The 24,440-nt window shown below is 39.9% G+C and overlaps 1 protein-coding gene across 1 annotated transcript in view; it reads left to right on the plus strand.

Annotated features, from left to right (window-relative positions):
* Nucleotides 1–24,440, plus strand: part of Itga8 (integrin subunit alpha 8) — a 213,745-nt gene that overhangs the window by 99,049 nt on the left and 90,256 nt on the right. Inside the window, exons 14-16 of the mRNA XM_045135108.1 lie at nucleotides 15,491–15,536; nucleotides 18,155–18,262; nucleotides 24,164–24,219. Of these exons, the coding sequence (XP_044991043.1) occupies nucleotides 15,491–15,536; nucleotides 18,155–18,262; nucleotides 24,164–24,219 (210 nt within the window). The remainder of the gene's footprint in view (nucleotides 1–15,490; nucleotides 15,537–18,154; nucleotides 18,263–24,163; nucleotides 24,220–24,440) is intronic.

The following is a 24,440-nucleotide window of genomic DNA, read 5'->3' on the forward strand; positions in this document are numbered from 1 at the left end:
TTTTCTCAGTCCCTTAGGGATTAAAATGTTTAGTTACATGTAATTAAGACTTGAACAAGGTAATGACAATGAAAATGGAGATAAAGGAACTGGGAGAGTGAAAGAGACTAAACGCACTATGTCAGAGCTATGATAGAAGACAGGAATGACGGAACAGAGAGGAGTATGAAAGATGAAATGGATTTTTATGGAGGGTAGTGGAAAAGTACTATATAATGAACAGACATTATAAAATTTAGCTAAGAAATATAGAGACAGAATTAGAGAAATAATGTGTTAATTTTTTTCTGACATCTAATGTACCCAAATAGTGTTTCTTTAGACTTCTTGCAGTAATTGTCATCACTGGTACACATACACAAATAGGAGTCACAAAAATCTCACCCTATCACCAAAATTTGTTTTTCTGTTCTAAGTGTGGATGTGTTTAATTTTAGCTTTTAGTGCACATTGAAAATCTAGGGTTGACCAGAGGATCTTGTATACACTAAGTGAGTGAAAATATGTCAGAGGAGAAACAGCTGTAACGGGAATCCTAAAATCCAATGATCTAGTCTAATCCTGTTAAAGATGATTGCATAGAGGTAACATCTGCCAAATGCATAAACCAGGCCAAAAGCTAATAATATCGTTGTCTTTTTCAGGGTCCTAATATATGATGATTATATCATGCAGCCATTTCAGACAATCACATTCAATGAAATAAAATGACCCATCTGTTTTAATGAGAGAGAGAGACAGAGAGAGACACACACACAGAGAGAGAGAGACAGAGGGAGGGAGGCAAATAACTCAGCAGTGAAAATCTGAATATAAGGGGAAATAAAGGGGAGGCTCAACCTAAAGGGAATGACACATAAATGTTGAGCTCCTTGAAATTGTTGATTTGAAGTTTAATTGAGCTAAGTTCAAATCTTGTAATAAAAGTTTAATTTTACTTCTCAAAGTGTTATTCATGTTTGTATGTAAAGGAAGACATGACATTCTTACTGAGCAATATTTTAATAATTTCATTACAAACACATTAGAAGTTAGGATATTGCACCTCTTATAAAAATATCTTATGCAAACAGTGATGGTGACTCAGCAGTAAAAGGCACTGCTTGCAAATCCTGTGTGCCCAATTTCCAATTCCTCAGTACCCACATGAAAACAGATGCAAAATGTGGTACATGCATCTGGAGTTTATTTGCAATGGCAAAGGGCCCTGGCCCATCCCTTCTCTCTCTCAACCCCTCTGCTTGCAAATAATTAAATTAAAAACAATCATGCATTCGTATGGAACTAAACTAATTCAACTAGTTCTTGGGCTTGAATCAAGTAGTGTCATAAAGTGAAGCAAGAAGGAATGCAGAGGTTAAAGGAACTGAGTTTACAACCAGTCTCCTCAAATGTGACCTTTGTAATTTAGCATCTCTGTGCCTTGCTTTCACCACGGGGGAGAAAAGTAGATGATGCATCCATTGCTACTTTAAGGATCTTTCTGACTTTCAAGCTCTCTGATTCTACAAGCCCAGGTCTATACATACTGCCTCCCCAGAATTACTAAGAACTTCTCTCAAAGAAGAAAAAAAGATTTATATGAATTATGCAAACTTTCTTATTTTTAAAAAATTTTGTTTATTATTTATTTATTTATTTATTTATTTATTTATTTATTTGAGAGTGACAGAGAGAGAGAGAGAGAGAGATTGAGAATGGGCGCGCCAGGGCTTCCAGCCACTGCAAATGAACTCCAGATGTGTGCTCCCCCTTATGCATCTGCCTAACGTGGGTCCTGGGGAACCAAGCCTCGAACCGGGGTCCTTAGGCTTCACAGGCAAGTGCTTAACCGCTAAGCCATCTCTCCAGCCCAAACTTTCTTATTTTTTGAAAAACAATTTATATTCACAGAAAAGTTGTGAAAAAATATAGAGTCCCATAATTCTTTCATCCAGCTTCCCCTAATAGCAGCATCTTGTATAGTTGTAGTGCTATATTCATTGATAGACAGACCTATTAGAAATTCTATAGAATTTCACCATTTGTATATTTATATTCTTTTTTCCCTGGTCCAAGACCCAGTCCAACATCCCACATGAGCATCATCATGTTTCCTTGTTGCAATCTATGACAGACATTTTTGAAGAATATTGGCCATTTCTAAGAATACCATTAAATTTAGCTTTTCAGACCTTTGCTTAACATTAAAGTGAGGTGTCATATATATATATGGCAAGAGTTCAGACCTTTGCTTAACATTAAAGTGAGGTGCCATATATATATTTGGCAAGAGTACTGACCAGTCCTGTGCCTCTCAGTGTATACTATGGTGGAGTGTAATGTCTGCTGTCTCCTACATGCATAGATATATTCGTGAATATTTGACAACCACTTTTTAGGGGAAAATAAGAATAGCCATACATGAATCATGTTTCTTTTCCCATGGTGTAAACTTTCTTGGCATGATTGATTTCCAGCTGTAGTGATTTTCAGATGACAGGAATAACTTGTCTAGGGCTGGAGAGATGGCTCAGCAATTAAGGCGCTTGCCTGTAAAGCCTAACAATCCAAGTTCAACTTTCCAGGACCCATGTAAAGCCAGATGCACAAAGTGACACATCCAACTGGAGTTCGTTTGCTGTAGCTAGGGGCTCTGGAGTGTCCATTCTCTCTCTCCCTCTTCCCACCCCTCTTCCCTCAGTCTCAGCATGCAAATAAATAAATAAAAAGTTAAAAGAAAGTGAATATCTAAAAAGAAAGAATTACTTATCTGCTATAGGTTCAACCAAGATAAACCTGATGTATGTGACTATCCCTTCCCCTGCCCAGCCATCCACAAACACACTGTCATTCTAGTTTTGTGATGGTACTTTTTTTTTTTTTTTTTTTGAGAGCGACAGACACAGAGAGAAAGACAGATAGAGGGAGAGAGAGGGAATGGGCGCGCCAGGGCTTCCAGCCTCTGTAAACGAACTCCAGATGCGTGCGCCCCCTTGTGCATCTGGCTAACGTGGGACCTGGGGAACTGAGCCTCGAACCGGGGTCCTTAGGCTTCACAGGCAAGCGCTTAACCGCTAAGCCATCTCTCCAGCCCTGTGATGATACTTTTTCAAGAGAGAATTTCTATTCCTGTGCAGAAACTCTATATTGCGAATAACTTTCTCTGTAATGTCTCCTGGACCCTGGCAGATGTGCTAGAGGTAGCTTACTTCATAAAAGACCTAAACAAAGATGATCTGTAATAGTTTTCATCTGTTAACATTGTTCAATATTAGATGAAAATATTCAAACTTAGTGTCTGATATACATCCATAAAAGATATTTCTATGATGTTTATTCTTTTTAAAAAATATTTTTCAAATTTATTTATTCACTTTGTCTGAGAGAGAAAAAGAGGCAGAGAGAGGAAGACAGACAATGGGTATGCCAGGGCCTCTAGCAGCTGCAAATGAACTCCAGATGCAGGCATCACCTTGTACATCTGGCTTATATATAGGACCGGGGGAATAAAACTTAAGTCCTTAGGCTTTGTAGGCAAATGCCTTAACTGCTGAGCCATCTCTCCAACCCAATCAATGTTTATTCTTACATGAAGTCCTGCAAGAAACTACTTTGCCTCTGGTTCAATCCCTGACAAGGAAGTCATATTGAAACAGTAGTGTCCCTTATAGAGAAAGGATTAGTAAGCTTGAAACTATAATCAGAACCACCTCAAACACCTGAATAAGAGTCTAAAGTAAACCTATCATAGTTGATCATTCATAAATGAGTCACCACAAAGACTGTCCTAGAGCACATTTGCATAACATCCAATGTAAAAGTGGTAAAAAGAGCTCACTTTTTCTTAGCAGGTAAAAGAAAGTCTCTTTCTCTGCCTCTTTATCTCATAAATAAATACATTTTTAAAGGGGGGGGGGTAGTTAGAGGACTGGAGAGATGGCTTAGCAGTTAATCACTTGCCTGAAAAGCTAAAGGACCTAGGCTCAATTCTCCAGAACTTTCATAAGCAAGATCACAAGGTGGCACATGAGTTTGGTGTTCTTTTGCAGTGGCTGGAGGCCCTGATATGCCCATTCTTTCTCTCTCTCGCTAAAATAAATGAATAAATATATAAACACATACATAAGAAATAAATAGATAAGATTTTAAAATCTCTAAGTTCATGCCTTAGTACCAAAGAGAGAGAGAGAGAGAGAGAGAGAGAGAGAGAGAGAGTTGGAGAGGTGGCTAAGCAGTTAAAGTGCTTGCCTGCAAAGTCCAAGGACCTGGGTTCAATACCCCAGGACCCATGTAAAGCCAGAAGCACAAGGTGGCACATGCCTCTGGAGTTCATCTGCAATGGCTAGAATGCCCATTCTCTCCCTGCCCCTTTCTCTCAGAAATAATAAAATGTTTTATTTAATTGATGTACATGGCTATTGTACTTATATACCACATGTCTTTTATTAGTTTAGGTTGTAATAATTTTCTGGCTGCTTTCTGAAATACGAGGCATACATGAATATGATAGTATATATGTTTCATACTTTTAAAGATACAATCAACAAAAGCTTGCTGACTTGCAAAGATTTCTTTTAACTTTTAGAGTAAAGAATTGAGTGTAGGGGAAATGGAACGTTTCCATCCTACTTAGGCTCTCATGTTATTTCCCCTCCCACTGGCTATTCTTTCTGTAAGTTATTTTAGTTATTAATATGTAAATTAAAATCAATAATTTAATGTCATTCATTTAATGCATCCCTTCTGTTTCAGTCTCTTCATGCCCTAGCCATTTTCCCAGCCTTTCACTTCCTATTTAGAAACTCAGGCTAAATGTCACTTCCTCAGGAAGCTGTCCCTGACTGTCGTACTTCCCCTAGAAACACACATCTCAGATGGGAATCACACAAGTGTGTGATTATTTGACAAATGTCTTTCACTCCACTAGATGAGACAGTGTGTTAGTTAAAAGCTAGGGCTAAATACGGTTTTATACATTTTGTAATCCTGGTTTTCCCCAAACAAGTGGCTGTTTCAAACAATAGCTGGTAAAGGTTGACTAAGTTGAATGAATGATATGAACAAACAAATCATCAAACAGACCAACTTCCTCACAGCTACACATCTTTGTATATGAATTATCGTTTTAATCTCTCTTTATCTTATTGCTAACTTCCAGTTCTACTTAAATTCAGGAATCTATTTTATTCCTATGCAGAATGAGAATAAATATATAAGCAGAAATGATGAAAATAAACTTTGCTATTCCTCTTCTGGAAGTTTCACTTAATGTGGTAGACTCATTCTTGGCTAGTCTTTGTCTCCAGCTGTGTGTAACCTGGACATAGGATTTCAAGCTGCTGTAGCAGAAGGTCCAGTAACCAGGAGTTTTAGTCAGTCTGAATGTCTAAGACAAAGCACCTGACAGAAACAACTTAAAGGAAGATGGAATTGCTTTACTTGGCTTCAGTACACCATGATGAGGACATACGGAAAAGCAGCTCACATGGTAGACAGGGAATAGAAGTCACTGGAAGGGGTGGGGGAAAGGTGGAGCTCCTGAGGAAGATGCCAGTGACCTATTTCTTCCCATCAGGCCCCACCATACATATTTTGACCACCTTGCAACAGTCTTTGAAATTTTGAATCCATCAGTGGTCAAAATAGGCTAACTCATCTCTGGAAATGCCCTCACAGACTCAGAGGTGCTCATTGCTAATCTGCTATCCATTTCTCAGTCAAGTTAAGTTGAAGACCAAGATTAGCCAACATACCAGGGAGTAGGAGGAACCACACCAACTCATCTACTAATATAAAATGTACTGGACTGATCTCTACACTCAGGGATATTCTGGAGGCAAATTTCAAACTCCTTAAAGTTTTGTGTGTGTTTATTTATTTCCATTTCTTATCTCCACCCACCAAATAGAGGTGGAGGAATAGAATCAAGCTCCAAGGCTAAGTCTGAGTTTTCCCCCCATGCAGTCCTGTGCTATAGAAGATGATTCATGTAACTGTGTCTAAAACTAGTACCAGGAAGAGGTCCGCTTCAGTCCTCCTTCATGCAGACATTGCTCATGGGATGTCATCATTCCTTCTGCTGTGCTAATCATCGTAGGTATTTTACTGACATTTCCTTCTGATGAGATTAGTGTTCACGACCTAAAGTGATCTACCTAGGAGAGAGTCATAAGAGAGTGAAGGAACAGATTTCAGGAGGAACTGTGAAGAAGGCAGAACACCTGGATGTTCGGCCCCTCTCTCCTCTGCTTCCTTCCCTTTTCTATCCCTGAATGCTTTCTCACATTTCAGAAATTCCCATGAGTTGTCTCTCTCAAACAAGTGCTTAATAAGGATCTGGTAATAATATAGGCATCATCAAATAGAGGTGCTTGTGAAAAACCAAGTCCTACTTATAGAAACTTTGGTACAGTGGGTTCTGGCCTGTGTGGTTTAGTGATTTTTTGTTTTGTTTTTGTACTGTGACAGATGATCCCAGGCTCATATACATGCTAAACAAGCACTACAGCACTGAGTTCGACCCTTAGCCCCTCACTTGTGTTTTTAACAAGGTCTCTTTGTGAAGTAGATGCTGAGCTCTAAGTGCCCGGAGGCTGGTTACACCAATTCCACTGCCCACTGCTGGTCCCTGGGAAGTTAAAACAGGAGTTGGCTCCTATTAGATAATTAGTAAAGAATTGCGGAACAAGATGCCTAGACAGGGAGCTGATGATAGAGATTTCCTTCTCTGCCTGTTTACTTTCCTTGCAAATCTGTAAATTTGTATCTTAGGTATGAGTTTGCTCAGACTGTGGAACAAAACCACAGATTGGGTAGATCAAACGACAGATATTTATTTCCTCCGTATTCTGTGGTGCTAGCTGGGCTGGCCTCTTCCACATTTCTCCCCTTGATTGGTACTGACCATTTACCTGTATCTCCTCATGGTCTCCCTCTGTGTGTGTTCACCTTTTACTTCTTCTGGCACTACACTTGTGGGAATAGAGCCCACTTGTATAATCTCATTTTATGTTACCTACCTACCTAAAGATCCTCTCTCCCCAAATACAGAAATGTTCTAAGGTGCTGGGAGATAGGACTTTGGCATGTCACCATTAAGGTTGCACTTCAGCCCTTAACATTTAGTAAGCATATTAGGAGTTTTTCCTCAGGCGGCACTTGAGGGAAGTGTCAGCTGAGCTACTGACTCCTCTTGAGATGAAAACTCATTCCCTAAAGGCTGATAAATTACCCTGGTCCTAAAGAAACAAACTTTTCTCTGGGACTTTTAGCTTGATAGCACACACTGTGCATCCGTGGGGCCCACCGAGAGGACAACTGCGGTGCACCTGACACAGCGACACAGACAGCAGCGAGTGCAGAATCCAACGGTGCCGGACGAGGGCGAGCGCTTGCGACAACAGGATGCTCAGACGGCGTAGAAAACTGCTTTAATAAAGCAGAATCCTTGTTTGATATCTTGTTCTTATTTTTTAAAGGAAAATAAACCCTTGGTAAATTACAATGTTATAACTTAATACCATGTTCAAGCTCATAAATGTTTTTATTTAGAGTTCATTTGGAAACATTTCAGACAGATTGTTAGGATTATTACTTTCTGGGATAAAATCCTGCATTTTTTTTCAAACATTTCTTCCTTAACTCATAACCTTACCCTCAGTATTATTTTGCATGTTGCAATAAAAAAAAACAGGAAAGGCAGCCTCTATCTATTTTTAGATTAACACATTTGCCAAACTTCAGGAGACTTCTCAAAATGCCAGCTTCCCACAGACATGAGCTGTTTCTCTAGTACCAAACACACACACACACACACACACACACACACACACACAAATTTTAACCCACTTGCAAGTGGGCATTATCAGATTTGGATGAGGACTTCTTTTCAAAAACTTTATTGATAAACTTCAGGCATATATATTTTGACTAACCCTACTATCACTCTTTTGTCCCCCTCACCCCAATTCCCTTCCACTGGACCCCTTCTTTCCAACTAGTCTCTTCTGTTTTGTCATCTTTTCCCCCTCATCATATCCTTTTTTAAAAGAGAAGCCGATTTTTTATTTTATTTATTTATTTGAGAAAGAGAGAGAGGAAAAGGCAGATAGAAAGATAGGATGGGTGCATCAGGGCCTCCAGTTACTACAGAAGAACTCCAAATGCATGTGCCCCTTGTGCATTTGGCTTACATGGGTCCTGGGGAATTGAACTGGAGTCCTTAACAGGCAAACATCCTGAACCACTCAGCCATTTTCCCAGCCCTCTTTGAACATGCTTTATAGCATTTCTCACTGTCCAAAAGTGTTTGGGTGTGTGTGTTTGCGTGTGTATGGCTGTGTGTGCCGTGCTGAGTGGATGACAGAGACCTTTGGTGTCTCTACTCACCTTGCTTAACAAGGTCTCTTGCTCACTGTTGTATCCAACAGGCTAGCTGGCCTATGAACTTTGGGACAATTCTCCTGTGTGTGCCTCCATCTAACTTCAGGGTGCTGGCATTACAGATGTGCTCATGCAACTACACCCAGCTTTACATGGGCTTTGGGGACAAAACTCAGACACTCACACTTGTGCAGCCAGCACTTTATCCACTAAGCCACCCCCAGCCCTGTCCAGAAGTATCCTAAAGCAGTAATGTTTTCAAATTCCAAAATAAAAAAGAGATGTCTGGATGGTGAAATGTTTATTGAGTCAAAGCATTAACCACACAAGTATGAGGAGCTGAGCTTGGATCCCCAGAACCCATATAAAATGCTGGGCGTAGAGGCACTCACCTATAGTACTGGCACTGGGGAAGCAGAGATGGATAGATGGACTTGATAACTAGCTGGTCTTGCCCAACTGGTAAGCTTTAGGCTCAGTGAGAAATCCTGCCCCCCAAAATAATATGGACGGCTAGAGAGATTGCTTAGTGGTTAAGGCTTCATGTTCAACTCTCCAGGTTCCACATAAGCCAGAAGCACAAGGTGATGCAAGCCCACAAGGATGTATATGCACGCAAGATGGCACATGTGTCTGGAGTTTGATTATAGTGGCTGGAAACCCTGGCATGCTTTCTCTCTCTTTCTCTCTCTCTCTCTTTCACACTCTCTCTCACACACACATAACAAAAGCTACTCTGTTGGGCATGCCTCAAAAGAAATAATAGGGAGAATGATTGAGGACACCCACGCACATACACATAAATGAGTTCCTGTACACACATGCATGTATACATGTATAAGACCATGCATATACATGTGCATACACACTCCACACATACATTCACCAAAATAAAAGTCTAAAAGTCTCATGGTTGTTGGTAGCAGCTGACAGTACAATGGGTCAGAGAGAAGTGAAGGTTCCAGGAAGAAGGCTACAGGTAACAAAGATAAGTGAGCTGATAGAATGTAGGCATGTGGGTAATTAAGACCTCTCTTGTGGAATGACTCCGGGTGATGTTTGAACAATGTCCCATTTCTTCCTCTTCTTCCCCATTCTGTATGCCCCTTCGCTTAAGAAGTTTCCATCCTGCTTACTACACACTCCATCCTGATCCAAACCTCTAATACACACTCAAAACAAAGCCAATGTTTTGAAACAGAACTTCTTCCAACTCTTAAGATTTTCTTCCTTGTAAGTGAAATCAGACTAGGCAGCATGAGAACTGCTCTAAGAGGCTGGACTCTTTCCTTCTTCCTTATTTAAAAGCAACAATTTCAGAAAATAAACAGAAAACATAGGTGTAATACATCCTCTATGACCTCACATCTTCAAGGTTATTTCTTCTTGCCAATTGATCCTGAACTTAATGCTAATGTCCCCTTCGTTTCCTTAAATGTACTCAGTTTTACCATCAGAAGGAAAACAGTCTCTGCTTCTCAGGCAATGCAAGGCAATAACAAAGTCTTCAAATACTTGGAGAACATTTTCTGATTTAGTGGAAAGAACCAATTATAGTTGCCATTTATCCAAAAAAAAAAAAAAAACAAAAAGCTAATGTGTACCACAAAGAAGGGAAAAGTTTTTCATTTGTTTGTTTTTAGATCTGCTTTTGAGACATATCTAGAACAAAAAAAAAGTAAATATGAGATCATAGTATAAAAGGGAAAAAGTTTATGCAGCTATGAGTCTAAATATTCATAAAATTACTCTGTCTCCATTATTTTTATACTCTCCTAAGAAAAGTTAGGCAAGGGTCTTTTTCAGTATTGTTTCTGGGGCTGGGAAGATGGGTTACTTGGTGAAATGCTTGCCATGAAAACATCAGGACCCGCGTTTCAATCCTCAGAATGCCAAAATGCTGGGTGGCTGGGGCAAGCCTCCTATAAGGCAAGCACTCAAGCAACCTTCGAGACAAGCTGCCTAGCTAGGTAACATAACTGGCCATTTCTAGGTTGAACTGAGAGATACCACCTCAATAAACAAGGTGGAGAACAATGAAGGAATATTATCTGACATCTACCTCTGGTATTCACATGCATCTGAACACATGTATCCACACAGATGTAAACACTCATATATAGTGCATGAACACCACCAATATACACATGCATATGTTCTGAGTATGTTCTTATATATACATATACACAAATCATTTACATGCATGTGTATAGAGCATATGTATGTAAATTAATGCACACACAAACACATATCATATATACAGAATATATATATTGAGAAAAAGGGTCAGATAGACAAAGAGAGAAAATATACAATGTTTATCAAAACCAAACCTGTAGTTTAGAAAAACAAATTGATTTGAAATAAAGCCAGCAAATCAATTCTCCTCCTGTAGAACTAGTTGATTAATTGAAGGTCCTGAGTGTAAGTAATTCTGGCCATTTTCAGTAGGCACCATACCAAGGTGGACTTTCAAAAGACAAACATACTTTTGTGGTAGATAACTGTTTTCTTGGCCTCTGAATCTCTGTGGCCACATTCTTAAGAAGAAAATTGTGGCCTGTTTTGCCAGTTACTTTATTTTTCCAAAGTAGGAAAGTTCCCACCCTCGGGCACAGGAATTACACTTCCTAAAAAGAAAGTCCTCTTCTGTATGACTATTAGAAGTTGTCTCTCAGGTTCTCGGTGTTTTGATTGTGATGGAGAGGCCATATTGTTTTCTAATGTTACATGCCTGCATTTCTCCCCATACCTTCAAGTACACATGCCAGAATCCAGCAGAACTTAACTATGATTCACCCTAACCTGGTCGAAAAATGGTTGCCTTTCCTCATCTTACTCATCTTCAGATATAACCATATCATTACATAGTCACCTATTCTGCGGCCATTTACAAAGCCCAGTTCTGCTTTTGGTGCTGTGCCTGATAGACTAGAAGCAAAGATCCTTTGGTTTTCATTTATTTTGACTTTTACAATTGCATAAAGTCTTTGGCTTGCTCTGGAGACATGTCTCAGTGGTTAAGTACATTGCTGAGTAGTCCAAGGTAGCCAGAATTCAAATATCTAGAACCCACATTAAACAGCTGGGCATGGCCACACATGCTTATCACCCCAGAGTTGAGGGGAGCAGACCCTGGAGAGTCCCTGGGCCAAGCTTTGGAATCAGTAGAGACTCCATAGCATGGAAAACAGACAGCCGAGTGAATGGATGGGACAGCTGATGTCCTCTGCCCACCTCAGGCGAGTGCACCAGGCCCTTCAGGTTAGCACACAGGTGCTACATCGACTACTACATCAACACATACATATGCATACAGCCCATACCACACACCCATGATTCCTATCCTTGAGATACTCTAAAATTCATCTTTTTTTTATAATTTTTTTAAATTTTTATTTATTTATTTGAGAGCGAGAGACACAGAGAGAAAGACAGATAGAGGGAGAGAGAGAGAATGGGCGCGCCAGGGCTTCCAGCCTCTGCAAACGAACTCCAGACGCGTGCGCCCCCTTGTGCATCTGGCTAACGTGGGACCTGGGGAACCGAGCCTTGAACCGGGGTCTTTAGGCTTTTAATAAAACAAGGTCTAATCTCTGGGTTTAAATAATTTCACCTCAATAAGAGCCAAGGACAAAGCACATAATTCCCCTTGAATCAGTGTGTATACTAGCTGTCCGTCTGGTATCAACAGAGTACCTGGGCTTCACTCATCCCCAAATCAGAGCTTGTTATTGCACAGAAATATGACTTCAGGTTTCTGTGTCTGGGTGACAGTGCATCAATGTGTCAGAAGAGACAATGGGAACCAGAAACACACATGAAAATAGAAGAGTTGAAATTCTGATATGTCACCAATGCAATTTTAAAACTTGGTGCATTTAGGGACTTTGGCATCTTGACGTCAAAGATTTAAGAAAGAGTTTTATTCCATGAGCCATGGAATAGTAGACCATGCTATATCCCTGTCTTAGTGGGTTTTATAATTCCAGAAACATGGAGTTCTCTAGATTGTTTTTGTTTAACTTAGTAAATTTAGTAAAATCTTTTCAGATGCACCATTTTGGAGTCAAATTATGAGTCTATTGTTACAATCTGATACATAAAGCATCTTCCTGAGGTTTTTTAAAATTTATTTTTATTTTTATTATATTTGACAGAGAGAGAGAAGGAAAGAGGCATATAGAGAAAGAGAGAGAATGGGCATGCCAGGGTCTTCAGCCACTGCCAAATAACTCCAGGAGCATGTGCCACATTACGCATCTGGCTTACATGGCTGGTTTACATGGCTTCCTGAGGTTTTAAACCTGAAGGTGTTTGAGTCTATTTTCCAAAGAACAGGTTTAATTGAATTATTTTCTTAGGTTGCATTGTTCCAGAGTAGAAGTTAAGCTAAAGATTAGAAAATAAATTATTTATTGAAGAAATTGTGCTTAGAAATATTGGTGTGGGGATGTGGAAGAAACACGTAAAAAGGAAGGATAAGGAGTATCATAAAGCTGGTTGCCACTGTGGGTAGTGAGGGCTCCCTCACTGAAACATCCAAGAGCCAGAGAAGGACGCCCCTCCAGGTGACCCTAGTTGATGGACAGGAAGCTAGGCACCTACCATCAGGTTCTAGGTCCCATTACGACTGGCTAAGGGAGATTCCTGGGAGCAGTGTTGACAAGAGCCACCAGCTACAGTCTCAAAGTGTGGAGGGGTGAATGACAAGGGAATATGACGATCAATTGTTCTATGATAACTTCATTACACCAAGCTCATTATCAGCCTCCATGTGGGGCTGCAAGTAAGATTCCTTCCTTTCTCATTGTTTCTTGTTAGTTGTTTTTTTCTCCATTTTTACTTCCACTTCACTGGAGTCAACCAATTGTAGTTTCAACTGCACGCATTTTATTATACAGCCTGTGTTTCTATCAAGTCCAGTTTTCTCACAGGACAGATGCCTGTCATTCCTGGTTGTATTTGACTGTTTCACCACAAATAAGCACTGTAAATTAGATTAAAAAAACTGAATCATTGTACCTGTTAGCCAATTATGGGGATGATTGTTACCCCTCAACAGTCCAGGATTGCCCTATTCCTGTAACCCAGCTTTGCCTCTACCTGATTGTGTGAATGTTAGTAAATGTAGAATGTAGTCATCTTTTATTTTGCTGTGTAGCATATGCATGCCACAGCACACGCATGAAGGTCAGAGGACATTGGAGATGTCAGTCCTCACCTTCCACTTTGTTTAGGGCAGTCTCTTCTTCAGTTGTTTGCCAGCCTCACCGACCTGCGAGCTCCCAGGAGATTCTCCTGTCTCACCTCTTTTCTCACCATAGGCATGTAGGGATTACAGACATTTATTACCATGGCCAGCTTTGCATGGGTTCTGGTTCATACTCAAGTGCTCATGCTAATGTAGTCAGTGCTTTATCTACTGAGAACTGATCTCCCCAGTTGCATAACTAGTCATATTTATTTATTTATTTATTTATTTATTTATTTATTTATTTATTTATTTATTTGAGGGCGACAGACACAGAGAGAAAGACAGATAGAGGAAGAGAGAGAGAATGGGCGTGCCAGGGCTTCCAGCCTCTGCAAACGAACTCCAGACGCATGCGCCCCCTTGTGCATCTGGCTAACGTGGGACTGGGGAACCGAGCCTTGAACCGGGGTCCTTAGGCTTCACAGGCAAGCGCTTAACCACTAAGCCATCTCTCCAGCCCATAACTAGTCATCTTCAGCCTCAGTTTACCCCTCTATAAAATCATACTGATAATGTACTTTGGAATGTCATCTTAGGAGTCAAAGAAAACACTTAGGAGAATTTTTGGCATAAAGTCAAAGTTACATGTATGCCATTTGTTAGTATCACGGTTATTTTAGTTCATGAATCATATCTCAATGATTTTGTGTGTTGTGGGTTGCGACTCCAAGAATATGCTCATCTTCACACCATTTGTAAACAGCAGAGGTTTGTGAAGTTGATGCTCAGGGGCAATGACCCTTGCCACCTAGGGTTAGTATTGGTAATGGAGAAGTAAGACAGCACATGCTGTAAGCCGGGTAAACAACAGATGCTAATCTTGTGCTTTTGTTTTTCTTTCCATTCCTTGGTCCATGGTGGGGTCTTAAGTATGCCCAGAAAGCTTGAAACCCGCTAATTTTCATGTCATATGGAGTCATTTATACTAAAGAGCCAAAGTCCTTACCAAAATCTCTTAAGAAAGATGTGAATTGTTCTTATTTAATGGCTTTCACTGTGTAATTGGCATTTTACGATATTCTAAGTGCTGCTCAGGAGTTAGAACGTAGTGTAGGTAAGGCTGGATAACTCTTAGGAGAAATGCCTGGGACCAGGAGTGTTTGTGATTCTGCTTGTCCCCTCTGTCCATCTTGCAATTGTTGCTTATATGTGGTGAGGTCTCTTTTTCTAAAAATATTTTTGTTTATTTATCTGAGAGAAAGAGAGGGAGTATGGGCTGCCAGGGCCTCTTGTACCAGCAAATGAATTCCAGATGCACACACTACTTTGTGCATCTGGTTTGATGTGGGTACCAGGAAGTTGAGGCCAGCAGACCGTAGAAACAAGAACCTTTAACCACTGAACCATCTCCCCAGCCATGTAGTGAGATTTCTTAAGGATGGGACCAAATGTAAGCAAAAAAATCATTTAAGTTTTCTCTCTCTCTCTCTCTCTCTCTCTCTCACTCTCTCTCTCTCTCTCTCTCTCTCTACATATATATATATATATATATATATATATATGTATATTTATTTATATTTAATTATATTAATTATATAATATATATTATATATGTTTTATACATATATATATATCCTGAGGGTAATTTGTGCCTCTGGCTTACATGGGTCCTGGGAAATTGAACCAGGGTCCTTAGGCTTCTCAGGCAAATGCGTTAACCACTAAGCCATTTCCCCAGCCTATAGGCAATATTTTTAATAATTTGTTTATGAAACAAAGTTTCACAGTATATAAGTTTCCACTCATGGTATCACTGCTCAAAGGTGTCATATTTGTTTGTGGTCATTTGGGTATTTTTAGGTTAAAGATACTCAACAAAAAGAATGTTTATAAACTTTGTGCATGCATTTTTGTTTTGTCTTTTTTTAGATCTACTTGTGGGTGCATTTGGGAAAGGAAAAGTAGCTGTTTACAGGTATGTGCTTGGTGGTATGCAAATTTTCTTCTGTCTTAAATGTACTTCCTTTTTCCTGTTAGTTTTACCTTAAAGACTTATTCCAACTATTTATTGTGGAGAATGTTTAAATGTTCTTTTAAAAAGTCTGAGTGTGTTTTTTTCTGCATTCTGAATCTTTCTCTTATTCTTCTGTATTTTTATTCTCATTCTTTATGACAAAACATCCAGCAATGCTAATATAACCTTAAATAAGATTAAACACTCACCAAACCCTAAAATGATTTGCATCTTCAATGTTACTATATTTGAAACGTCTGTGTTTTGGAACTCATCAAAATCTGAGCTTGTAGAGAAAGTGCGATGATGGAGTGTGACTGTTTATCTTGGCTCTATATCCATGTGGACTAGAAGTTGGGGAATGCAACACCATGAACTGGCAGACTCCAAAAGTGAACACTATCCAGCAGTTCCAGTGTGACAGATGTGTGTTCAAAGCCTAGGTCTTCCCCACATTCACTACTCTGTAATTTAGTAAAAATTCCTACAGCTTTCTAAGTCTCAGACTTTTCATCTATAAAATGGGCTAGTACTTACTTTAAAAGGTAACATATATTAAAGTACTTAAAGAGAATCTGATAGTAAATTAAACTGAGTAATAACTGGTTGGTATAGTATTCAAAACTTTTAAACTTTTTTTTTTAATTTGTAAGGAGAGAGAGAATAGTTATGCCAGGGCCTCTTGCCATTGCAAATGAATTCCACATGCTTGCACCACTTTGTGCATCTGCCTTTATGTGGGTCCTGAGAAATTGAACCTGGACCTTTAACTGCTGAGCCATCTCTCCAACCCTAGACTTTCTTAAAAGATTGTTTCTTAATAAAGACATCAGCATGTCAAGAGAAAAGGCATGCATGCATGCATACATAGGTGCTAGGCTTATGAAGCTAAAGCAGCCAGCTCCCGGAGATACCCTGGGGTTAGATTTCTACAAGTAGATGAGATTTTATTCTTTCTCAATCTCAAAGCAAATTCAGTGAGGACAGATTTGTACCAGCTACTCTCCACTTAATTTCTAGACATCAGGGAACTGAAACTTTTGAAGTGTCGAAAGTATAGGGTTTGAGTTTGTGGCACAATGAAGTGATGCCACTCAAACTTGCTAGAGAGAAACAGACTCTTGGCTCTGCTGCCAAACTCCGAACCCTCCATGGCCTCGGTGCTTATGCCTTATTTCCAGCCAATTACTAGCCACAAGGAGAAAAGAGCATGCTCAGTTTTAAAGAAATGTAACTCCTGTCATGGGCAATTCTGCCCGAGAACAATCCAGTGTCCACTGAGAACTTTCTTCTCTGGTCCTCGCTCCTGCCCTCCGTCTGACAAGAGAGCAGCGCGCCCGGTCCTCTGCTCCCCACGTTTGTTACAGGTACTTAGCACATTAGATCTCCTCCATGTCTAAACCCATTCTTTTGACAGAAAGAGTGAGGGAGAGAGAAAGAGAGAAAGAGAGAGAATTGGCACAACAGGGCCTCCAGCCACTGCCAATGAACTCCAGATGCATGTGCCACCTTTTGTGCAGGCATGACCTTATATTTATGTGTCACCTCATGCACCCGGCTTACATGGGATCTGGAGAGTCCAAACTGGGTCCTTAGGCTTTGCAGGCCAGTGCCTTACCTGCTAAGCCATCTCTCCAGCCCTAAACCCATTTCATCGTCTACTTTCACGAGACTGATGTCAAGACAATATTGAAAGTAAAGTATAATCACTATAGAGAAGTAGCCTCAAGAAGCCTAGGAAAAAATCCCAGTGGGCCTCCCAAAATTGAAGTAAATGCTCTAAACAGCATTACCCCCAGACATAGCCCTCCTTTCTGTCTGTCAGAGGACGCACGTCCAACGCATGTGATCATCCTGAAATCTGGAAGTTTTGGCTCCCAGCTACGATATCATGTAATTTAAGCTTTGAAAAATTGATGTACTACTTTTCCCCATGCTTTTTTTCCCTCTTATCTCATTATTATCTGAATGGCATTTCTAGAAATTTCTCTTCCAAAATGACCATTAGAATCACCTGCAGAGTCTGTGTAAAATGCCAACCCTGGCCCTTACCCTAGAGACTCCAGGTTGGTTGGTCCGTGGAGCAGCCTGACATGGTATCTGTTTGAAAGCACCATGCGTAGTTATATTGTGTAGAAAACACTGAAAACACTGCTTTGAGTAAAGTACAGAATTATTCTATCAACCCACCCCCATCAATTTAGCTAAATCTGTGAAGCTCAGCTAGAAAAAGTTAAAACATGATCAATGAACCAACCAGATTTGAAAACTTCAAGCACGTCCCATGAGTGGCTCTAAGATACTGTTTTTCTTCAAATGCGGGTGCAGAAGAAAGCAGCTTTGGGAGAAGTGTATGCCCGACAGGGCTTCGGTGTGTGTTGTTTGGATTCCTATGCTGCCAGCTGTGTTTACAGATTGATGGGACATGGTGCCCACCTGCCTCTGTAGTAAGGAGAATTCTTGCCACAAGGCTGGGTGCATTGGCCACGGTCTCTAGAAGCGGAGTTCCATCTTGCATGAGATATGTTTCTCACTGAGACGTCTAAGGTCCATTCAATCCCTGTGTCTTCTCCATGCAGAGCGAGGCCCGTAGTGACTGTGGATGCCCAGCTTCTGTTGCACCCAATGATTATTAACCTTGAAAATAAAACCTGCCAGATTGCAGAACAGTTGGCACCTGTGGCCTGGTGAGTTAACCCAGTGAATGATTCTTAAACTCTCATGTATAGTCAGATAATCATTGCATATTGTTAAAAAAATTTAGATTTGAGTGCAATAAACCTGGAGTAGGACCTGACAGAGTTGTGTACCTTATATCTAGAAGAATCTTTGAGGAGAACTAGTTGCTGCTGAACTATAAGCCAGGTTTAAAGGAACACAGATGTGATGCTGGCATCTGGCTATGAATTTATCATACAAAAGGTAGCCTCCAATCTGCAGGCTGTGTGCAATATGACAAACTTGGAAACATCTGGGAAAGTTCCCAGTGAAGCAAAACTCACTGGTCTCTCTTAGTTTCTTGGCACGCTAAAATCAGTGTTAACACAACTGAAAATATAACCAAAATCCCTGACTTGCATTTGCTTATGTGATAATCACTGCTTTCAGACATATCACATCCCTCTTTTATAGATAACTTAGCTTGGATTGCTCATTTTCATATGCTGAAAATAGATAGCAGCTTTGTAATTTAGCATGTGCAACCAGACAGAAGGTAAATGTTGTAAAAATAGGTTTTTTTTTTTTTTTTCTTTTTCTTTCTTTTCTTTCCCTGCCCTCTCTTGTACTTTTGTGACTATGGCTTGTCATTGGGGACTCAGTAGCTGTGGTCTAATTCAGGCTTAGTTCAGTTCCTAAGAATCAGAAAGTAGAAAAAGAAAATACAGTCTTGACCCAAAGAAGTTATTCCTGGCCCTTCTTAGTGTGTTGTTGATGTTCTTTTGACAAGAGTTCATAATGGAGTCCAAGCTGTTGCGGATGGAGGGTGGGGAGTTCCAGGACCCTAAAGAATCCTTTGAAAACCGTCCTGTTGTTTCTGGGAGCTCGGGGGGGGGGGGGGGGGGTGAGGCGTGTCCTCTCCTTTAACTGCTTTTGAAAGTAGTTGGGAAATGCCCTGAGAACATTTTAAAATGGTTTAAAACCATAAAATAGCATAATGAAAACCTGATCTGAGAAATATGTGCAAAAGCCAGTGTTTTCCCTTCGCCTGCCATGAGTAAATGAGAGCTAGATGAGCTGTGAGCACGTCGGCAGGCCAGGCACTGATCTCGAACATTCGGCCGGCAGTCCCCCGTTCACACCTGCACACTACATGCGGTCCTAGAGTGCTGCACTCGGGGACAGAATGTTTGTTGTGAAATAGATGCCTTTTTCCTAAGGATTCCTAGTTTTATGGATCCTTTTTAAAGTACTTTTTTAAAAGACTGTAGAACCCTTTTACTTTTGAAGGAAAAAAAAATCACTGATTTAACCAGACAATATATTTTTTTATCATATATTTTTTAAATTATTTATTTATTAGTTTATTAGCTTGAGAGAGAGAGAGAAAGGGAGAGGGAGAAAATGGGCGCACCAGGGCCTCCAGCCACTGCAAACGAACTCCAGATACATGCATCCCTTTGTGTATCTGGCTTACATGGGTCCTGGGGAATGGAACCTGAATCCTTTGGCTTTGCAAGAACACACCTTAACCACTAAGCCATCTCTCCAGCCCCTCAAATCATACTTTTAAGATAAGTTGTCATTTGTTCTGTATGTAAATTATACTACATTCCTGTACTGGCATGTCTTTAGTTTATTGCATACTTCTCCAGAAGGTGGTTTATTTTTAACATGAAAAATTTTGAATGGCACCTCAGAGTATTAAAAGATAGAAAGTTGGGGTGTTGGGGGGGCCTCTAAATTTTGCAAAAGAGGGGGCAGAAAGAATGTTAGAGCCACACGTTGGGTCATGATACGTAGAGACATTTCTCCTGCCCATAACTGTGGGCTAACTCTACAATGCATGACCCACATACCTCAACAATGAGAGGCCAGGGGAGGGGGAAGGACATGGACAAGCCTAACAATGGCACCAACTTGACTGTATTCACTGAGTACAACACTAGTTAATAAAAAAAATAATTTTAAAAAGATAGAAAGTTGGGGGTCAAGGGTATAGCTCAGTGGTAGAGTGTTTAGTTACCATGTGAGAGACCCCAGTTTCCATCTCTAGCACCCTGAGCAGACAACAGAACATGGAAGTTAGCAACAGATGCAGTCCAGAGTGTCCCTGCTCATTTTTACTGTCATTCTGAGAATTTAGATTAGTTTACCCAAGGATGAAAAGCTTCAGTAAATTCTCTGCTGTGATGTTAACCTGATCAACTTTGTACTCCAGGTCTGAAAACTATTTTGTAAACTTCATTTACAAATCACCCTTCACGTCCATCAATATGGACTTCTGTGTCATTTAGTCAGCTGAGTAGCTTCAGAAAATATCACCTGTAGGCATTTTTATATTAGAAAAAGGAAATGAAGTTTGGCACAATAAATATTAATATAATTGGTAACTAACCAACTAGAAAACTAGTGATATTTTATTTTATGTTTTTAATGTTTTTTTATGTTTATTTATTTGTGGGGGGTAGAGAGGGATGAGTAAAGAAAGAATGGGCATGCCAGGGCCTCCAGCTGCTGCAAATGAATTCTAGATGCATGTGCCACCTTGTACATCTGGCTTATATGGGTCCTGGGGAACTGAACCTCGGTCCTTTGGCTTTGAAGTCAAGCACCTTGACCACTAAGCCACATCTCCAGCCTGGTATTTTACATTTTAAAGTGTAAAATAAACTACGCTTCTTCAAACTAAAATCAAAAACTTTTTGGATATAAGTGACTTTATGTAAAATCTGACATGTGTCATCATTTAAGTAGAATTGCATTGGTGATGAAAAATGAGTTGCTTTGCAATTTTCACATTTGCAAAACTTTTTAAATTTCCCATTATTTCTTTGTGTGCATGTGCATGCAGGTATGTATTGGCATACCAGGATCTCTTGGCACTTCTTGCATCTGGCTTTATTGAACAAAGCCTTCAAGGTTTACAAACAAGCACCTTTAACTACTGAGCCATCTCCACAGAACCTCTTGTCTTGTAAAGCATATTTCATATTCCATCCTTCTCTCACCACACACAGCCATGACTAGTGTTACATCATAGGATCAGCGTTCAGTGGCTTGTGGGCAGCAGTGAGGACGAGGGTCATGGTGTGTGCCATGTGGTCTGCGTGTGTAGCAGCCGGTCATGTATGAGAGGTCCAGGCTGAGTTTATGTAGATTTTGCTTTACTTTGCTTACTTTTCCAATAAAACATATTTACACAAATATAATTCTCTGAATATGACTATAAAATGTTACTTAAAATTTTATTTCTAAGCCCAGCAGAGTGGCTCACACCTTTAATCCCAGCACTCAGGAGGCAGAAGTAGGAGGATCACTGTGAGTTCAAGGCCAGTCTGTGACTACAGAGTGGGTCCCAGGTCAGTCTGGGCTAGAGTGAAACCTTCCCTAAAAAAAAAAAAAAAAAAAAAAAAAAAAAAAAAAAAAAAACAGGCAGGAGAGATGGCTCAGCATTTATGGTACCTGCCTACAAAGCCACAGGATGCAGATTCTATTTCTTAGGACCCCTGTAAGCCATGCGTGCATCTGAAGTTGGTTTGCAGTGGCTCAAAGCTCTGGTATGTCTATATTCTCCCTCCTTTTCCCTCCCCTCTCTCTGTCTCTTTCTCTCTCTCTCTCTCTGTCTCACTCAAATAAATACATCTAAATAATTTTTTAAAACATGAAATTCTGACTCCATTATAATTCATAGCTCTTATTGACTACCTAAGTGTTCATCATAATCATGTATTTACCTATAAGTAAACCTAATGGTATGGAATATAAACTATATGATGTATGTGTGTACGTATTTGTATATAAGGTTTTAGTGGTTTATTTATTTATTCATTTGAAGCAGAAAGAGTATGGGTGCACAAAGGCTCACGCTGCTACAAATGAACTCTAGACACAGCCTGCCCCACCTTTAGTGTCTGGCTTTACAAGGGTACTGGGGAATTGAACCTGGGCTGGCAAGCTTTGCAAGCAAGTGCTTTTAACCACAGACCCATCTCCCCAGCCCTGTAATGAATATTTTGTTGCATTTAGAATGACTATGTTGCAAGACTATACTTTCAGGTACAATTTCTACAGTATGTTACTAGAATGACTATGTTGATTCACTCCTGCACAGTTTTGAGATTTTCTTTTTAGATTAGGATGGAGTTCTGGAAATACTGTGCTTCAAACAGTCTTTTCTGCCAAAGCCATCTTTACCCTGGCTGATGTAGTTTGGAATGCTGCGGTGAATGCTGCAGTAATCTATTACAGCCATATTGAGCTTATATGAAAAAGTTAAAGTCAAGCAGTTGTTAATGATATTGAAATAACTGAAAGGTAGACATACTGATGTACACTGACATATAATTCATAAACTAAGAGTAACCTTTCAGATGAAAACATCATTTATCACATACTTTCTCACAGAGGAAATACTCTCTTTTATAACTTAATCATTTTTTCAAAAATTGTATTGCTGTTGAATGGCTTGGGTGTTATTGCATGTAAATTTATTTTGAACTTTACAGATTGGTAATTTCCTCATAAGTGTAATTTCTCTCACAAAACCTGTGTCTATGCTGAGTGTGAATGAGAACAAAGGCTGGCCCACAATTACTTTAATGCACAGCAGCCATATACTTCTGAAAAAGCTGGACACAGAAAAAATTCCAACTTTGGAAGTGAGACTTTCTAAAAAATTTAAAGATGTGATTGCCTAATCTTCCTTGAATAATTCTAATTGAAGTAGAAGTGGGTCAGAATTTGTGATTTCTCTACGGAAGTGGTGTAAACACTTGTAATAGTGTAGACTTCTCAGGAAACTTTCAGCTTAATGGTGTGTGGCAAATTATTTACCCCGAAGGGAGACATTGACTGAGGTCACAGAGATAGATGAATCCCAGATGTGACACATTTCCATTATTTCTGACACAGGAAGCTGACACACAATTAATGCACAATTAGGGTTATTTACTCCTGTAGAACTCCTTAGAAATATTCTAATCATACTGTAGTATTCTATCAGTAAAACGTTTAAGACTGTCACTATTTTATAGTAACTGTCTTCTTGTATCCTTACTTTCTTAGATCTGCTAAAGGTCCCATCTTTAAGGCTGACTGTTAGTTATGCAGAAGGAAGGTGGAAATTATCAGAGTCAGATGGGGAAAATGTATATCTCTCATTCTCTCTGTGGCCACAGACCAAGGCCAAGTTCAGGTCATCCTACAAGCCATGGCAGACATTTCCACAGATGGTCCTTAGGGCATGGTGAAGGCAAAATTATGAAGTGTCTTTCACACCCATTTTATCCTCACATTATTGCCTTTCTGCCCATATTCCTGCCATGCCTAGTTTGCAGCAACTGCTCTGAGTCTTCCTTTTTCTGTTTCTCCACCTCCATGCTACCTTACCCCTAGCAAGGACCACATTCCAGTCCCAGCAGAGTGAGTGATTGAGGCTATGCCCAGCATGCTCCTCTGTGCTTCTTAGGATTAAAACCACATTCCTTACCATGACTTCAAAGCTTTGTCCCCAAGCCATCAACCAAACTTGCTGAGCCTCCTGTGATAGCTCCGTCTCTCTGGGTGATTCAGCCGCACTGGGAAACTTCAGCTGTGTCCCTGCACACGGCCAGGCTTTCCCACTGCTCTCTGACCCACCGAGCTGCCTAATTCTTTACTCCCATGGCATATGGAAGATTCTTTATTCATTACCAGTTGATTAAATTTCTAGGAATAGTTTCAAGTATTTCCTTCCCATGCAGTTACTTGTCTTAAGTGTGAACATGGTGACTGGTGGGAGTGTGTGTGAGTGTGTCACATGAATTTATGTGTATTTAGAAGTATAGAAGGAAAATGACGTGTTCCTTTTTACGTGGGAAAAGGGAAAGGAAGAGTTTCTACTCCAGATTCAAACTTCACTGAGCAGTAAATGATTATTTTTTCCACAGCTTTTCTCTAAAAGTGTGTGCATCTGTGACTGGCCAGAGCATTTCAAATACAATAGGTGAGCATATTTCCATCTACATTCCTATACTTTTCTCAGAAAACTGAACAGTAAGTGTTTCTCTGCACAAACCATTGAAAACTAAAGAGACCTTTAATGACACCCAAATTTCTGATGTGCTTTTAGAAATTGGTAATGAAAATTACTTTAATATGTAGTATTATTTATAAAAAACGTATAACTGGGAAAATTACATTCTACTTAAAATATATCTTTGGCAA

Source organism: Jaculus jaculus, chromosome 15, assembly GCF_020740685.1.
Source record: "Jaculus jaculus isolate mJacJac1 chromosome 15, mJacJac1.mat.Y.cur, whole genome shotgun sequence".
In the NCBI taxonomy this organism is placed as follows: domain Eukaryota; kingdom Metazoa; phylum Chordata; class Mammalia; order Rodentia; family Dipodidae; genus Jaculus; species Jaculus jaculus.